This window comes from Canis lupus, chromosome 10, assembly GCF_048164855.1.
Source record: "Canis lupus baileyi chromosome 10, mCanLup2.hap1, whole genome shotgun sequence".
Lineage (NCBI taxonomy): Eukaryota > Metazoa > Chordata > Mammalia > Carnivora > Canidae > Canis > Canis lupus.
Window position 1 is genome coordinate 3,648,462 of NC_132847.1, and position 14,717 is coordinate 3,663,178.

At 47.1% G+C, this 14,717-nt stretch overlaps 2 protein-coding genes across 7 annotated transcripts in view; one reads left to right on the forward strand and one right to left on the reverse strand.

Annotated features, from left to right (window-relative positions):
• LOC140642013 (olfactory receptor 1f45-like) overlaps positions 1-2,729 on the reverse strand; it is a 69,462-nt gene extending 66,733 nt beyond the window's left edge. Inside the window, exon 1 of the mRNA XM_072842620.1 lies at positions 2,646-2,729. The gene's annotated coding sequence lies outside the window, so the exon portion shown is untranslated. The remainder of the gene's footprint in view (positions 1-2,645) is intronic.
• A 76-nt stretch (positions 2,730-2,805) lies between these two features.
• LOC140641117 (uncharacterized) overlaps positions 2,806-14,717 on the forward strand; it is a 34,565-nt gene continuing 22,653 nt past the window's right edge. For 5 of the 6 annotated variants that reach the window (XM_072840491.1, XM_072840493.1, XM_072840494.1 and 2 more), the window contains exons 1-4: positions 2,806-2,987; positions 3,525-3,808; positions 4,264-4,364; positions 12,764-12,942. In XM_072840491.1, coding sequence (XP_072696592.1) covers positions 2,971-2,987; positions 3,525-3,808; positions 4,264-4,364; positions 12,764-12,942 — 581 coding nt within the window. In that variant the 5' untranslated portion in view covers positions 2,806-2,970. Of the gene's footprint in view, positions 2,988-3,524; positions 3,809-4,263; positions 4,365-5,484; positions 7,411-12,763; positions 12,943-14,717 lie in introns of those variants that run through there. The other variant, XM_072840492.1, reaches the window with a different exon arrangement.

The following is a 14,717-nucleotide window of genomic DNA, read 5'->3' on the forward strand; positions in this document are numbered from 1 at the left end:
GTTTAAAGAAGAAACTATACCTATTCTACTAAAGTTGTTCAGCAAGATAGAAAGAGATGGAGTACTTCCAAACTCATTCCATGAGGCCAGCATCACCTTAATTCCAAAACCAGACAAAGACCCCACCAAAAAGGAGAATTATAGACCTATATCCCTGATGAACATGGATGCTAAAATTCTCAACAAGATACTAGCCAGTAGGATCCAACAGTACATTAAGAAAATTATTCACCATGGCCAAGTAGGATTTATCCCCGGGACACAAGGCTGGTTCAACACTCGTAAAACAATCAATGTGATTCATCATATCAGCAAGAGAAAAAACAAGAACCATATGATCCTCTCATTAGATGCAGAGAAAGCATTTGACATAATATAGCATCCATTCCTGATCAGAACTCTTCATAGTGTAGGGATAGAGGGAACATTCCTCAGCATCTTAAAAGCCATCTACGAAAAGCCCACACCAAATATCATTCTCAATGGGGAAGCACTGGAAGCTTTTCCCCTAAGATCAGGAACAAGACAGGGATGTCCACTCTCACCACTGCTATTCAACATAGTACTAGAAGTCCTAGCCTCAGCAATCAGGCAACAAAAAGAGATAAAAGGCATTCAAATTGGCAAAGAAGTCAAACTCCCTCTTTGCAGATGACATGATACTGTACATAGAAAACCCAAAAGCCTCCACCCCAAGATTGCTAGAACTCATCCAGCAATTCGGCAGTGTGGCAGGATACAAAATAAATGCCCAGAAGTCAGTGGAATTTCTATACACTGAGACTGAAGAAAGAGAAATTAAGGAGTCAATCCCAGATACAATGGCACCCAAAGGCATAAGATACCTAGGAATAAACTTAACCAAAGAGGTAAAGGATCTATACCCTCAAAACTACAGAACACTTCTGAAAGTAATTGAGGAAGATACAAGAGGTGGAAAAATATTCCATGCTCATGGATTGGAAGAATTAATATTGTGGAAATGTCAATGTTACCCAGGGCAATTTACACATTTAATGCAAGCTCAGCAGTTTTCTTGAGATGCTTTTTCCCCTACTCCCTCTGCCCCTCTCCCAGCTTTCACTTTAAATATGTAGATAAAATATTTTTTTTAAAAAGCAGAAGACATGAAGACAAACATTTTTCTAAAAATAACATGGATGGCCGACACATAAACAGAGGTTCATCATTACCATCACAGAAATGCAAATAAAACTATAATGAGCTATCACCTCACACCTGTCAGAATGGCTAAAATCAACAACCCAAATGGTGTTGGGTGAGGATGTGTAGACAAAGGAATAGTCATGCACCAATGCCAACTGGTGCAGCCACTCTGGAGAACAGTAGAGAGGTTCCTCAAAAAAATTGAAAATAGAACTACTCCACAACCTGTCAATTGTACTACTGGATATGTACCCCCAAAACACTAATTCAAAGGGATACACACATACGTATATTTATAGCAGCATTATTTATAATAGCCAAATTATAAAAGCAGCCCAAGTGTCCACCAATTGATGAAGATGTAGTATGTATGTATTATGATGGAATGTTATTCAGCCATAAAATAGAATGAAATCTTGCCATTTGCAAGGACATATATGAAGCTAGAGTATGGAGGCCGAGAATATTAAGGCCATCCCATCTCAAGCTTAGCGTTAGCACAAGTACAGCCATCTTAGCTTCGGCAGCCATCTCAGGCCCCTGTAACCAGGGGCTGAACTTTACCCTACCTCAGTTACAGGAAAAACTGCAGAACATACTCTTAAACTCCCCCACCCCTTCTGGGAAATCCCCTAGACCAGCCCATAAAAATCCAGCTGAAACCCACCTCGGGGTCCAAGTCCCTGCTCCGCTGTGTCCGGTGTACTTGGACCCAAGCTCGAGCTTGCTAATAAACCCTCGTGTGCTTGCATGGGTGTCAGCTCCGTGGTGGTTTCTCGGATTCACAATCTTGGGCACAATATTCGGGGGATCGTCCGGGATCCGAGAGATCCCCAGGATCCCATCTGGAGGGTCCCACGCGTGGTGAGTGCACTCAACTTTTTCCACTTTTTGCGCGCATATTCTCTGAGGACTCAATACTGTATTTTTACCTGTAGGAATTCCAATCTGTATTGGGTCGACATTGGCTTAGGCGGATGCGCTGGCAGGCTGTTGACCGGGGGGTCTTGGGAGACGTCCTTTGCCCCCACTGGGAGGACGAAGTCCTCATCTGTGAGGAGGGCCGTGTTGTGCCCAAGATTGCGAATCTGAGAAACCACCAAGGAGCCGACACCGATGCAAACACATGACGGTTTATTAACAAGCTCGAGCTTGCGTCCAAGTGTACCCCACACAGTGGAGCAGGGACTGGGACCCCGAGGTGGGTTTCAGCTTAGTTTTATGGGCTGGTCTCGGGGACCTCCAGAAGGGCTGGAGGAATTTCTCAAGTTCTGTTTACATTCTGATATGGGGCTTTCGAGAGCATGGAGCTCTGTTCTTATTCTAATAGGGGCTTCCTGCCACTGGCTTGAGCTCTGTTCTCATTCTAATATGGGGCTTTCTAAAGCATTAAGCTGTAACTTTTTTTCCTGTAACTGAAGTAATGTAAGTTTCAGCTCTAATTCACAGGGGCCTGGGATGGCTGTACCTGTGCTAACCTGAACTTAAGGTGGAATGGCCTTAATTTTCTGGGCCTCCCACAGGCCGACCGCCTTTATGAACAGCCAGCCCTTCAGTTGACTTTCTCTTTTGTCTCCACGGCCACACTAGAACGTTTATGTTACTGTGTCGTCATAACTGTTTGTGCCTTGGTGTGGACTGGAGACATAATGGGGCAGACACAAACCACCCCCTGTCTCTTATGCTCTCCCACTTCTGGGACGTTAGGGAAAGAGCTCATAATCTGAGCACAGACATACGGAGAGGGAAATTTCAAACCTATTCTCTTACAGGTTAAGGCCATGATCTTCAGGGATAAATCAGATGGCCACCCTGACCAGGTGCCCTACATCCTGGCCTGGCAGGACATGGTTGAGAATCCCCCTCCTGGACTAAAATGATTTTTACCCCCCAAAGCAGGACCTACCAAACTTCTAGCCCTGCAAAAGGCTGAGAAGGAGACTGACTCTAAGACCAAAACGCCCCTTTATCCGGTCTTGCAGGATTCCTCCCTAGAGACCCTGATTCTCCCACCGCTCTACCTACTGCCCCTTCGCCCTTCTGCCCCCCCATTAGAGGCCCGGGGGGGGCTGCAGAAGGGGCCCACCCCTCCCTGATGAGGGAGTCCCTGTACACAGGCCAGTAGCAGGGACACACAGCCAGACCCACCGGGCAGCCCCACCCCCTAATGCGGGCCGGCCGACTCCACCACCCTTCGCCGGGCACCATAGGATCCCCCCGATGAGACTGGCGGGCAGCCAATGTTAATTGGCCTTTCTCCAACAGTGATTTATATAATTGGAAAACCCAGAATGCAAAGTTCTGATAATCCGAGAGATCTAATCGGGCTTTTAGATACTGTTCTCTTTACCCACCAGCCTACTTGGGAGGACTGCCAACAGCTCTTGCAGGTTCTCTTCACCACCTAAGAGAGAACAGATTCAGGTGGAAGCCCGAAAGTCTGTCCTGGGAGAAGACAGACAGCCGACTCAAAACCCAGACCTCATAAATGCTGCCTTCCTCTTATCCCGCCCTACCTGGGACTACAACTCAGCTGAAGGGAAGGAGAGACTCCAGGTCTACCGCCAGACTCTAATGGCAGGTCTCCAGGCTGCCATGAGCAAGCCTTCCAATCTGGCCAAGGTGTATGATGTAAGACAAGGTAAGGATGAGAGTCTAGCAGCCTTCTTAGAATCATAGAGGCTTTTAAGCAGGACACCCATATGAACCCAGAAGCCCCAGAAACAAAGGCCACAATTATCATGGCTTTTGTTAACCAGGCTGCTCCAGACATCAAAAGAAAATTGCAAAGAGTAGAGAGACTAGGAGAGAAGAGCTTGCAGGACTTCATGATAGCAGCAGAAAATTTATAATAGTTTAGTTTGTTGGGATCCCTGGGTGGTGCAGCGGTTTAGCGCCTGCCTTTGGCCCAGGGCACGATCCTGGAGATCCGGGATCGAATCCCACGTCAGGCTCCCGGTGCATGGAGCCTGCTTCTCCCTCTGCCTATGTCTCTGCCTCTCTCTCTCTCTCTCTCTCTCTGTGTGTGTGTGTGACTATCATAAATAAATGAAAAAAAAATAGTTTAGTTTGTTGCTCTTCTGGACTTTCTCTAAGTGACCGGCAGACCCGAAACCTGGCCAAGATCCTGCTGGCCACGACAATGGAGGACCCACAGGAAAAATGGACGCACCTCAAGAAGCTGGCTTCAGGGACAGGTAAGGAGGATAGCCCTGGTCCCTGTCAGGAGCGCCCTAAACTGAACAAAAACCACTGTGCTTATTGCAAAGAAGAGGGCCACTGGGTGAAAGACTGCCCTAACAAAAGATCTAAGGCCCCTGCAAAGATATTGGAGATGGAGGACCTGGATGACTAGGAGTTGGGGTTCGGCATCCCTCCTTGAGCCCAGGGTAACTCTCAGAGTGGAGGGGCAACCCATTGAATTCCTAGTGGACACTGGGGCACAACACTCAGTTTTATTACAACCCCAAGGGAAATTGGCAAGCAAGACTTCATGGGTGCAAGGGGCCACGGGCACCAAACAGTACTCATGGACTACCTGAAGAACTGTGGATCTTGGCATGGGCCAGGTATCCCACTCCTTTATGGTCATCCCTGAGTGTCCCTACCCATTGTTAGGATGGGACTTGCTCACCAAGATGGGGGCACAAATTCGCTTCCACCCCGAAGGGGCAAAAATCCTAAACAAGGAGGGGCACCTGATTCAGGTGCTTGTCCTGAGTTTAGAGGACAAATATCATCTCCACCAAACACCCTTAGCCCCAATGACTGACATTGACTGTTGGCTGCAGGAATTTCCCCAAGCATGGGCAGAAACTGGGGGAATTGGGCTGGCCCGGCACTGACCGGCCATATACATAGAACTAAAGCCGGGGGCAGACCCTGTCAGGGTCCGCCAATACCCCATGCCTCTCGTAGCACATACGGGAATCATATCCCACATACAGCGACTACTGGACTCGGGCATATTAAGGCCTTGCCAATCGGCATGGAACACTCCCTCGCTGCTGGTGTGGAAACCACACTCTAACGATTACAGGCCAGTCCAGGACTTATGCACCCTACGGCCCCAAACCCATACACCCTCCTCTCCACCCCTGCCTCCAGACAAAACTTGGTATATGGTATTAGATTTAAAAGACGCCTTTTTCAGCCTGCCTTTAGCACCCAAGAGCTAAGACCTCTTTGCCTTTGAATGGACGGACCCTGAGAAAGGCATCAGTGGCCAGCTCACCTGGACTCAACTACCACGAGGATTCAAAAGTTCACGGACAATCTTTGATGAGGCCTTACACGAAGACTTGGGTGAGTTCCACTCTGGGCCCCCCTCATTTGACCTTATTGCAATATGTAGAGGATATCCTGTTGGTGGTGGAGGACCAGGACACATGCCTGCGAGGCACTGGGGACTTGCTCCAGACAATAGCGGCTCTAGGATACCAGGCCTCAGCTAAAAAAGCCCAGATCTGCAGAGGTGAGCTACCTTGGGTACAAATTAAAGGATGGAAAAAGATGGTTGACGGACGCACAGAAGGAAACTGTCCTAAGGATCCCACAGCCGCAAACCGTCTGCCAGGTACGTGAATTCCTGGGGTCAGCAGGGTTCTGTCGATTATGAATTCCGGGTTTTGCCGAGATGACCAGACCCTTCTATGAGGCCACCAGGCACCAACAAAATTTTGAATGGACAGAGGCCATGAACAAACCCTTTAATGACCTTAAACAGGCCTTGCTGTCTGCCCTGGCTCTCGGGTTGCCCGACCAACCAAGCCCTTCTACCTGTATGTGGACAAGAAAGACAGGGTGGCAAAAGGGGTCCTTGTCCAGTACATAGGTTCCTGGAAGAGACCCATAGCCTAGCTCTCCAAAAAGCTGGACACAGTGGCCGCTGGATGGCCCCCATGCTTAAAAATTATTGCCGCGGTGGCCACTATGGTCAAGGACGCAGACAAACTGGCCATGGGGCATGCCCTGCATGGTACCACACCACATGCTATTGAAGGGGTACTCAAACAGCCCCCAGACCTCTGGATCAGCAATGCCCATCTCACTCATTATCAGAGCCTACTGCTGAACCCCACCAGAATTTTATTCAAGCCACCAACAACCCTGAATCCAGCAACGCTACTCCCTCACCGCCCCTTTGCATGACTGTCAAGAAATTTTGGCACAGGTGCACAGAATCAAAGCTGATCTCCAGGACCAGCCACTGCTGAACGCAGACGCCACCTGGTACACGGATGGCAGCAGTTTTGTCTGAGAAGGAATCAGATACGCGGAGGCAGCCATAACCACGGAAATGGAGACCATCTGGGCAGAGCCATTGGCAGCCAGAACCATCGGCTCAATGGGCAGAACTGATCACACTGGCCAAGACGCTAACCATGGGAGAAGGTAAACAAACATTTACAGCAGGTACGCCTTCGCCACTGCTCACATCCACGGAGCCCTTTACAGAGAGAGGGGGCTTCTGACAGCGGAAGGAAAGACTATTAAAAACAAAACAGAGATCCTTGAACTCCTGAGGGCCCTCTGGCTGCCCAAGGCACTAGCTATCATCCGTTGTCCAGGACACCAAAAGGCAGGTACACCAGTAGCCAGGGGAAACCAGCTAGCCAATTCAAAAGCAAAGGAGGTGGCCCTTTTGGTGACCCAGGTCTTAGCAACCATGCTACCTGATCCAGGGGCTCCGATCCTGCCGGACACCCCCAACTATAGTGATGCTGACTTAACACTGGATCAAACACTTGCCTATGACCCAATGCTTGTGTGGCTGGTGGAGGGCCACAGACTCCAGCATCATCCTGCCAGAGAAACTAGGATGACAAGTCCTATCCAAAAATGCATCGGAGTACTATGGGAACAAGGAAGATGCAAGACCTCATACGACATGCAAAGATCACTATTAAAGACTCTCGAGCAAAGATCGAGCAGATTGTGGCAAGCTGCCAGGCATGCCAGTTAACTAATGCCACCTCCCATGGATCTAACCCGGGCACCCAGCTCCAGGGGGACCGCCCAGGAGCCTACTGGGAAGTGGACTTCATGGAGGTAAAACCTGGAAAATATGGATACAGGTATTTACTAGTGTTCGTAGATACTTTTTCAGGATGGACAGAGGCATTTCCCACCAAACATGAAACAGCACAGACCGTGACCAAGAAACTGCTGGAAGACATCTTACTGGGGTATGGTTTTCCTGTTAGGATCGGATCAGACAACGGACCTGGATTCATCTCTAAGGTAACACGGGGAGTGGCACTAGTACTTGGGGCACATTGGAAATTACATTGTGCATATAGGCCGCAAAGCTCAGGACGGGTAGAGAGGATGAACAGAACATTAAAGGAGACCTTAACTAAATTAGCCCTAGAGACTGGCGGGGATTGGGTGACTCTTCTCCCCTTCACCCTATATAAGGTACAAAACTCCCCATATAAGATGGGACTTATCCCCTACGAGATCATGTTCGGTCCTCCTCCACCTATTATCCCCAATTTAAAACCTGAGGTACTTGCTGAGTTTGATGATCACCAACTCCTTTTCTCCCTCCAAATGTTACAACGAACCCATGAACAGGTGTGGCCTAAGCTGAGAGCCCTCTATGAGACTGGGCCACCCCTGGACCCCCATCGATATCAGCCAGGTGACTGGGTGTATGTCTGGAGATACCAACACCAGACACTTCGACCTTGCTGGAAGGGACCCTACATCGTGATCCTGACCACTCTCACCGCCGTCAAGGTCGACGGGATTACTCCCTGGGTCCACTACACCCACGTCCGGCCAGCTGACCCACACACCGTTCTCAAGGACTTTTTTCCAGAATGGAAAAGCCAACCAGACAAGGACAATCCCCTAAAGCTAAGACTGCACTGTTCTCACTTACCCCACTAATGTTGCTTATGCTATGTCCTCTTCATGCCAGAACCAATCCCCATCAACCACTTAACCTAACCTAGCAGGTGATAGATATGTGGGTACCCACAGATGGGATAGAAGAGAGCCCATCTCAGCTATCACCATCGCCATCCTGTTGGGAATTGGGTTAGCAGGTGCAGGGACAGGTATTGCTTCACTAGCTGTACAGAACTCCCACTATAACAGTCTCAGAGCAGCAATCGATCTAGACATAGAATGGATAGAAACCTCTATTTCCCACCTCCAAGACTCCCTAACATCTTTGTCTGAGGTTGTCCTTCAAAACAGAAGGGGATTAGACTAGGTCTTCTTACAACAAGGGGGGGGTTATGTGCTGCCTTAAACAAGGAATGTTGTTTCTTCACTGACCTGACCACTCAGGAATAGTCCAAGAATCCATGGCAAAAGTCAGAGAAGGTTTGGCTAGACGCAAATGGGAACAAGAACAGCAGCAAGGTTGGTTTGAATCATGGTTCAATCATTCCCCATGGTTAACCACCTCGCTGTCCACCCTAGCCAGGCCCCTCATTATCCTTCTCCTCCTTACCTTTGGGCCCTGCATTATCAATAGATTAGTTACTTTTGTCAAAGACAGAGTCAGTACAGTTCAGCTCATGGTACTCAGACAGCAATACCAACCACTGGATCTTGTTGCTGAGACCAACCTGGACCCATGATTGGGTCCTTCCTTAGGTTCCTCTGAGAGGGGGAAATGTGGAGGCTGAGAAAGTTAAGGCCATCCCACCTCAAGTTTAGCATTAGCACAAGTACAGCCATCTTAGCTCTGGCAGCCATCTCAGGTCCCTGTGACCAGGGGCTGAACTTTACCCTACCTCAGTTACAGGAAAAACTGCAGAACACGCCCTTAAACTCCCCCCACCCTTTCTGGAAGTGCCCTAGATCAGCCCATAAAAATCCAGCTGTAACTTACCTCAGAGTCCAAGTTCCTGCTCCGCTGTGACACGTATACTTGGACCCAAGCCCGAGCTTGCTAATAAACCCTTGTGTGCTTGCATCGGTGTCAGCATCTTGGTGGTTTCCTGGATTCGCAATCTTGGGCACAACAAGAAAATATTATGCTAAGTGACATAAGTCAGTAAGAGAAAATGCCACACAGGATACAAAATCAATGCCCAGAAGTCAGTAGCATTTCTATACACTAACAATGAGACTGAAGAAAGAGAAATTAAGGAGTCAATCCCATTTACAATTGCACCCAAAAGCATAAGATACCTAGGAATAAACCTAACCAAAGATGTAAAGGATCTATACCCTCAAAACTATAGAACACTTCTGAAAGAAATTGAGGAAGACACAAAGAGATGGAAAAATATTCCATGCTCATGGATTGGCAGAATTAATATTGTGAAAATGTCAATGTTACCCAGGGCAATTTACACGTTTAATGCAATCCCTATCAAAATACCATGGACTTTCTTCAGAGAGTTAGAACAAATTATTTTAAGATTTGTGTGGAATCAGAAAAGACCCCGAATAGCCAGGGGAATTTTAAAAAAGAAAACCACAGCTGGGGGCATCACAATGCCAGATTTCAGGTTGTACTACAAAGCTGTGGTCATCAAGACAGTGTGGTACTGGCACAAAAACAGACACATAGATCAGTGGAACAGAATAGAGAATCCAGAAGTGGACCCTGAACTTTATGGTCAACTAATATTCGATAAAGGAGGAAAGACTATCCATTGGAAGAAAGACAGTCTCTTCAATAAATGGTGCTGGGAAAATTGGACATCCACATGCAGAAGAATGAAACTAGACCACTCTCTTTCACCATACACAAAGATAAACTCAAAATGGATGAAAGATCTAAATGTGAGACAAGATTCCATCAAAATCCTAGAGAAGAACACAGGCAACACCCTTTTTGAACTCGGCCATAGTAACTTCTTGCAAGATACATCCACGAAGGCAAAAGAAACAAAAGCAAAAATGAACTATTGGGACTTCATCAAGATAAGAAGTTTTTGCACAGCAAAGGATACAGTCAACAAAACTCAAAGACAACCTACAGAATGGGAGAAGATATTTGCAAATGACGTATCAGATAAAGGGCTAGTTTCCAAGATCTATAAAGAACTTATTAAACTCAACACCAAAGAAACAAACAATCCAATCATGAAATGGGCAAAAGACATGAAGAGAAATCTCACAGAGGAAGACATAGACATGGCCAACATGCACATGAGGAAATGCTCTGCATCACTTGCCATCAGGGAAATACAAATCAAAACCACAATGAGATACCACCTCACACCAGTGAGAATGGGGAAAATTAACAAGGCAGGAAACAACAAATGTTGGAGAGGATGTGGAGAAAAGGGAACCCTCTTACACTGTTGGTGGGAATGTGAACTGGTGCAGCCACTCTGGAAAACTGTGTGGAGGTTCCTCAAAGAGTTAAAAATATACCTGCCCTACGACCCAGCAATTGCACTGCTGGGGATTTACCCCAAAGATACAGATGCAGTGAAACGCCGGGACACCTGCACCCCGATGTTTATAGCAGCAATGGCCACGATAGCCAAACTGTGGAAGGAGCCTCGGTGTCCAACGAAAGATGAATGGATAAAGAAGATGTGGTCTATGTATACAATGGAATATTACTCAGCTATTAGAAATGACAAATACCCACCATTTGCTTCAACGTGGATGGAACTGGAGGGTATTATGCTGAGTGAAGTAAGCCAGTCGGAGAAGGACAAACATTATATGTTCTCATTCATTTGGGGAATATAAATAATAGTGAAAGGGAATATAAGGGAAGGGGGAAGAAATGTGTGGGAAATTCCAGAAAGGGAGACAGAACGTAAAGACTGCTAACTCTGGGAAACGAACTAGGGGTGTTGGAAGGGGAGGAGGGCGGGGGGTGGGAGTGAATGGGTGACAGGCACTGGGGGTTATTCTGTATGTTAGTAAATTGAACACCAATAAAAAAAATAAATAAATAAATAAATGAACTTTACAGTTTCCCCCCCCCCCCAAAAAAAAAAAAGAAAGTGCCACAGAGCCAGGATAGCTGGATACAAGGATATGAACAGACTCGCAGGGTCACTGAATTTTAATCTTGGGGATGGAGACTGAGACCTGGACCCCAAGGCTCTGTCTCCTCCAGTGTTTATTAATAGAGTTAGCAGATTGGCTATAGGAATGATTAATTTGCGAAGCAGAGAAAAACATATTTACTTCAAAAGGTAAATATGACTCTGGGAGGCTATTGACTCCAGGAGGCTAGAGCTGAGGAGCTGTATCCGGAGAACAATGTGGTCAAGAGTCAGTGTGCAGACTCAAGACCTCCCATATCCCCAGTGCTATGAGATTCAGTTCTCAGATGGGCTGTGCAGCTGGTTCCCCACCAGAAAGACTATATGGTTTCATTCATATGTGGAATTTAAGAAACAAAAATGAGCAAAGGAAAGAGAGAATCAAGAAACAGACTCTTAGCTAGCTATAGAGAACTGATGGTAATCAGAGAGGTGGGTAGGGAGGATAGGTGAAACAAGTGCTGGGGATTAAGGAGTGCACTTAAGAGAAATGTTAGGAGGTGATTTAGTGTAATGGAAACAATATAGAAAAAGTGAGAAGAACAGGGTAGGGTCCTGTGCTGCCACTTACTAGTAGATTTTTGGTTCTCTTATCTGTAAGATGTGAATAACCCCCAGCTCTATCAGGTGTGAAGACAACTGGAAAGCAGTTTTATGAACTGCAAAGCAACAGTGGCATTAGTTATCACAGTTGTGGGAGTTGTGGCATTTTATGCCTACTTGTGAGCACTTAATTTCAAAGACGCTTTAATTATATACATAAAAAAAAAAAGCTAAAAATAAAAACAACTGCCTTGGTTTAAATAAGACAACCAGAGGGGTGCTTGGGTGGTGCAAGTAAGTTAAGCATCTGCCTTTGGCTCCAGTCATGATGCCTGGGATCAAGCCCCATGTCAGGCTCTCAGGAGTCTGCTTCTTCCTCCCTCTGCCTCTCCCTGCCAATTCAGGCTCAGGTGCTTCCTCCGCCCCCGCCCCCCCCCCCCAATAAAATCTAGAATAAAAATACCAGGAAACAAATTGGCAATAAGTACCTACCTATCAATAATTACTTTAAATGTAAATGGTCTAAATGGTCCAAAAGACATAGGGTAGCTGAATGGGTAAACAAAACAAGACAACATACCTGAAACTAATATTACAGTGTATGTTAACTGGAATTTACTTATTTTACTTATTTTCAAATTGAACATTTTTAAAAAAGCACAAAACCCCTACATACTAAAATTGTACACATCAAGTATTGGTCCAATCTTATATCCATCTATTTACATTAAACAGCACCATGGTTTTCTCACCCAGGTTAAACATGCCCAGAAATCGTTACACAAAGTATATGTACCTTTAAAACAAATTCTTAAGAGAGCTCAAATTCTACACAAACCAAAAACACTTCTTAGCAATCCTAGATTGATGATAATCACCCAATTTAACTGAAGAAAAATAGGTTTGAACACTTTTCCAGTTGTCAACTTTGAGAACTGTTGCTATTCAATGTGGCATACAAATAAACTCTTTGATAACAGGGGCATTATATTCAAACACCCTCAAACCTCCACCTTCAAATATAAAAATACTCCTTTGCAATTAACATTGCTGTTGTCTCTTGAATTTAGATTCAATTATCAGAGAAACTGGGGCAAGATAGCAGAAAAGTGGGGTCCCCGAGTCACCTGTCCCCACCAAATTACCTAGAAAACCTTCAAATTTTCCTGAAAATCTACGAATTCGGCCTGAGATTTAAAGAGAGACCAGCTGGAACAGCTACAGTGAGAAGAATTCCCGCTTCTATCAGGTAGGAAGACGGGGAAAAATAAAGAAACAAAAGGCCTCCAAGGGGGAGGGGCCCCGCAAGGAGCCGGGCTGAGGCCGGGGCGAGTGTCCCCAGGACAGGAGAGCCCCGTCCCGGAGGAGCAGGAGCTGCACCGACCTTCCCGGGCGGAAAGGGGCTCGCAGGGGGTTGGAGCAGGACCCAGTAGAGTGCGCCGAGCTCCCTAAGGGCTGCAGCGCACACGGCGGGACCCGGAGCAGCTCGGAGGGGCTCGGGGGCGGCTCCGCGGAGGGGGCTGCGGGGCGGGAGCAGCTCGGGGGGCTCGGGGGCGGCTCCGCGGAGGGGGCTGCGGGGCGGGAGCGCGAATCCAACAGCGCAGGCTCCGGAGCACAGGGCGCCGGGACACAGCCCAGGATCCGGCCTCCCCCAGGACAGGCAGAGGCCAGGAGGGCCCAGGACAGCAAGGACACTCCTGCCCCAGCTGAGCAGATCAGCGGCCCCGCCCCGGAGCCTCCAGGCCCTGCAGACCGAGAGCTCCGGAGTTACTGCGGGGGCTGACTCCAGGGCTCCAGAGCTGGCCCCGCCACTGGGGTTGTTCCTCCAGGGGCCTCATGGGGTAAACTAACTTTTCAAAGGCCCCCAAATTAAACATAACCCTTGGCAGCTTTATTGCAGTCACAGTACGAGATAGTCAGGTGCCCCACGACATTTTTCAGTCCTCTCATCTATTCTGCAGATGTTAATTTGACTCTTTGCTAGGAGAGACAAGAGAGGAAAACTATCATCCACCACAAGTAGAGGTAACAGTGAACTGGAAAGCCCTAACATATAAAGCAACGTTTCATCATTTGGTCTCACCGCTGATGTTTAAGTGATGTCTGTAAACATACCAGTAAATCGGGAGTTGAAATTTTCTCTAAAAGACTGAAAATAGGCACAGTTCTCCCAGGCACAGAGACAGTGGGTTTTCCTTACACCCATCCTGCAAACTGGGGGAGAAGAAAAAACAAAAACAATAAGGGACTTTAACACCCCACATATCAGTGGATAGATCATCCAGGTTGAGGGGGAAAGTCAAGAAACCATGGCTTTGAATGGCACATTAGACTAGATGGTCCTAACTGATCTATAAAGAACATTCCATCTAAAACCAGAATACACATTCTTTTCAAGTGCGTGTGGGACATTCTCCAGGAGAGGTCATATGGTATGGAATGAGGTTTCTGTGAGTTGTCCTGTTATAACCAGCCACCCAACTTGCACATACACATGTGAACTAAAGCATGTGGTTTGTGAGACTTGTGCTGTATAAGTGACCTTGGGAGCCTAGTTAGTTGACATTATCTGGCCTCCAGGTCAGAACTGGCCCTTCTGGTCTGGACGCCAAGAGAGGTCAATCTTGCCTCACATTCCCTCCTGCTCCAACCCCCAGAATGGAATCCAGGAGAGGAGACCAGCATATCCAGCCCAGGGTCCTTGAATATGTAAAGACATGATAACACAGGAATGCAGCTAGCTCTGTACTACACATAAGCAAGCAAATATTTACCTTCAGATCCCATCATTTCCCTATAAATACAGTCCTTATAGGGATAGTCAGTTGGAAGTCTCACCTGAGGGAAGGATGCTCCACCCAGACCTCTCATTGGGATTCCAGCTTGGCGGTCTCCACGGGGTTTCCCCAGCTGATGAGGTTAGATGTTTTAAGTACCTGATTTGATTTAATTCTGTCTTATTCTTTACTGTTTACTGTTGCCCTCACCTATACACAGATTTCCCTTTTCTTCTTTGTTTCTATT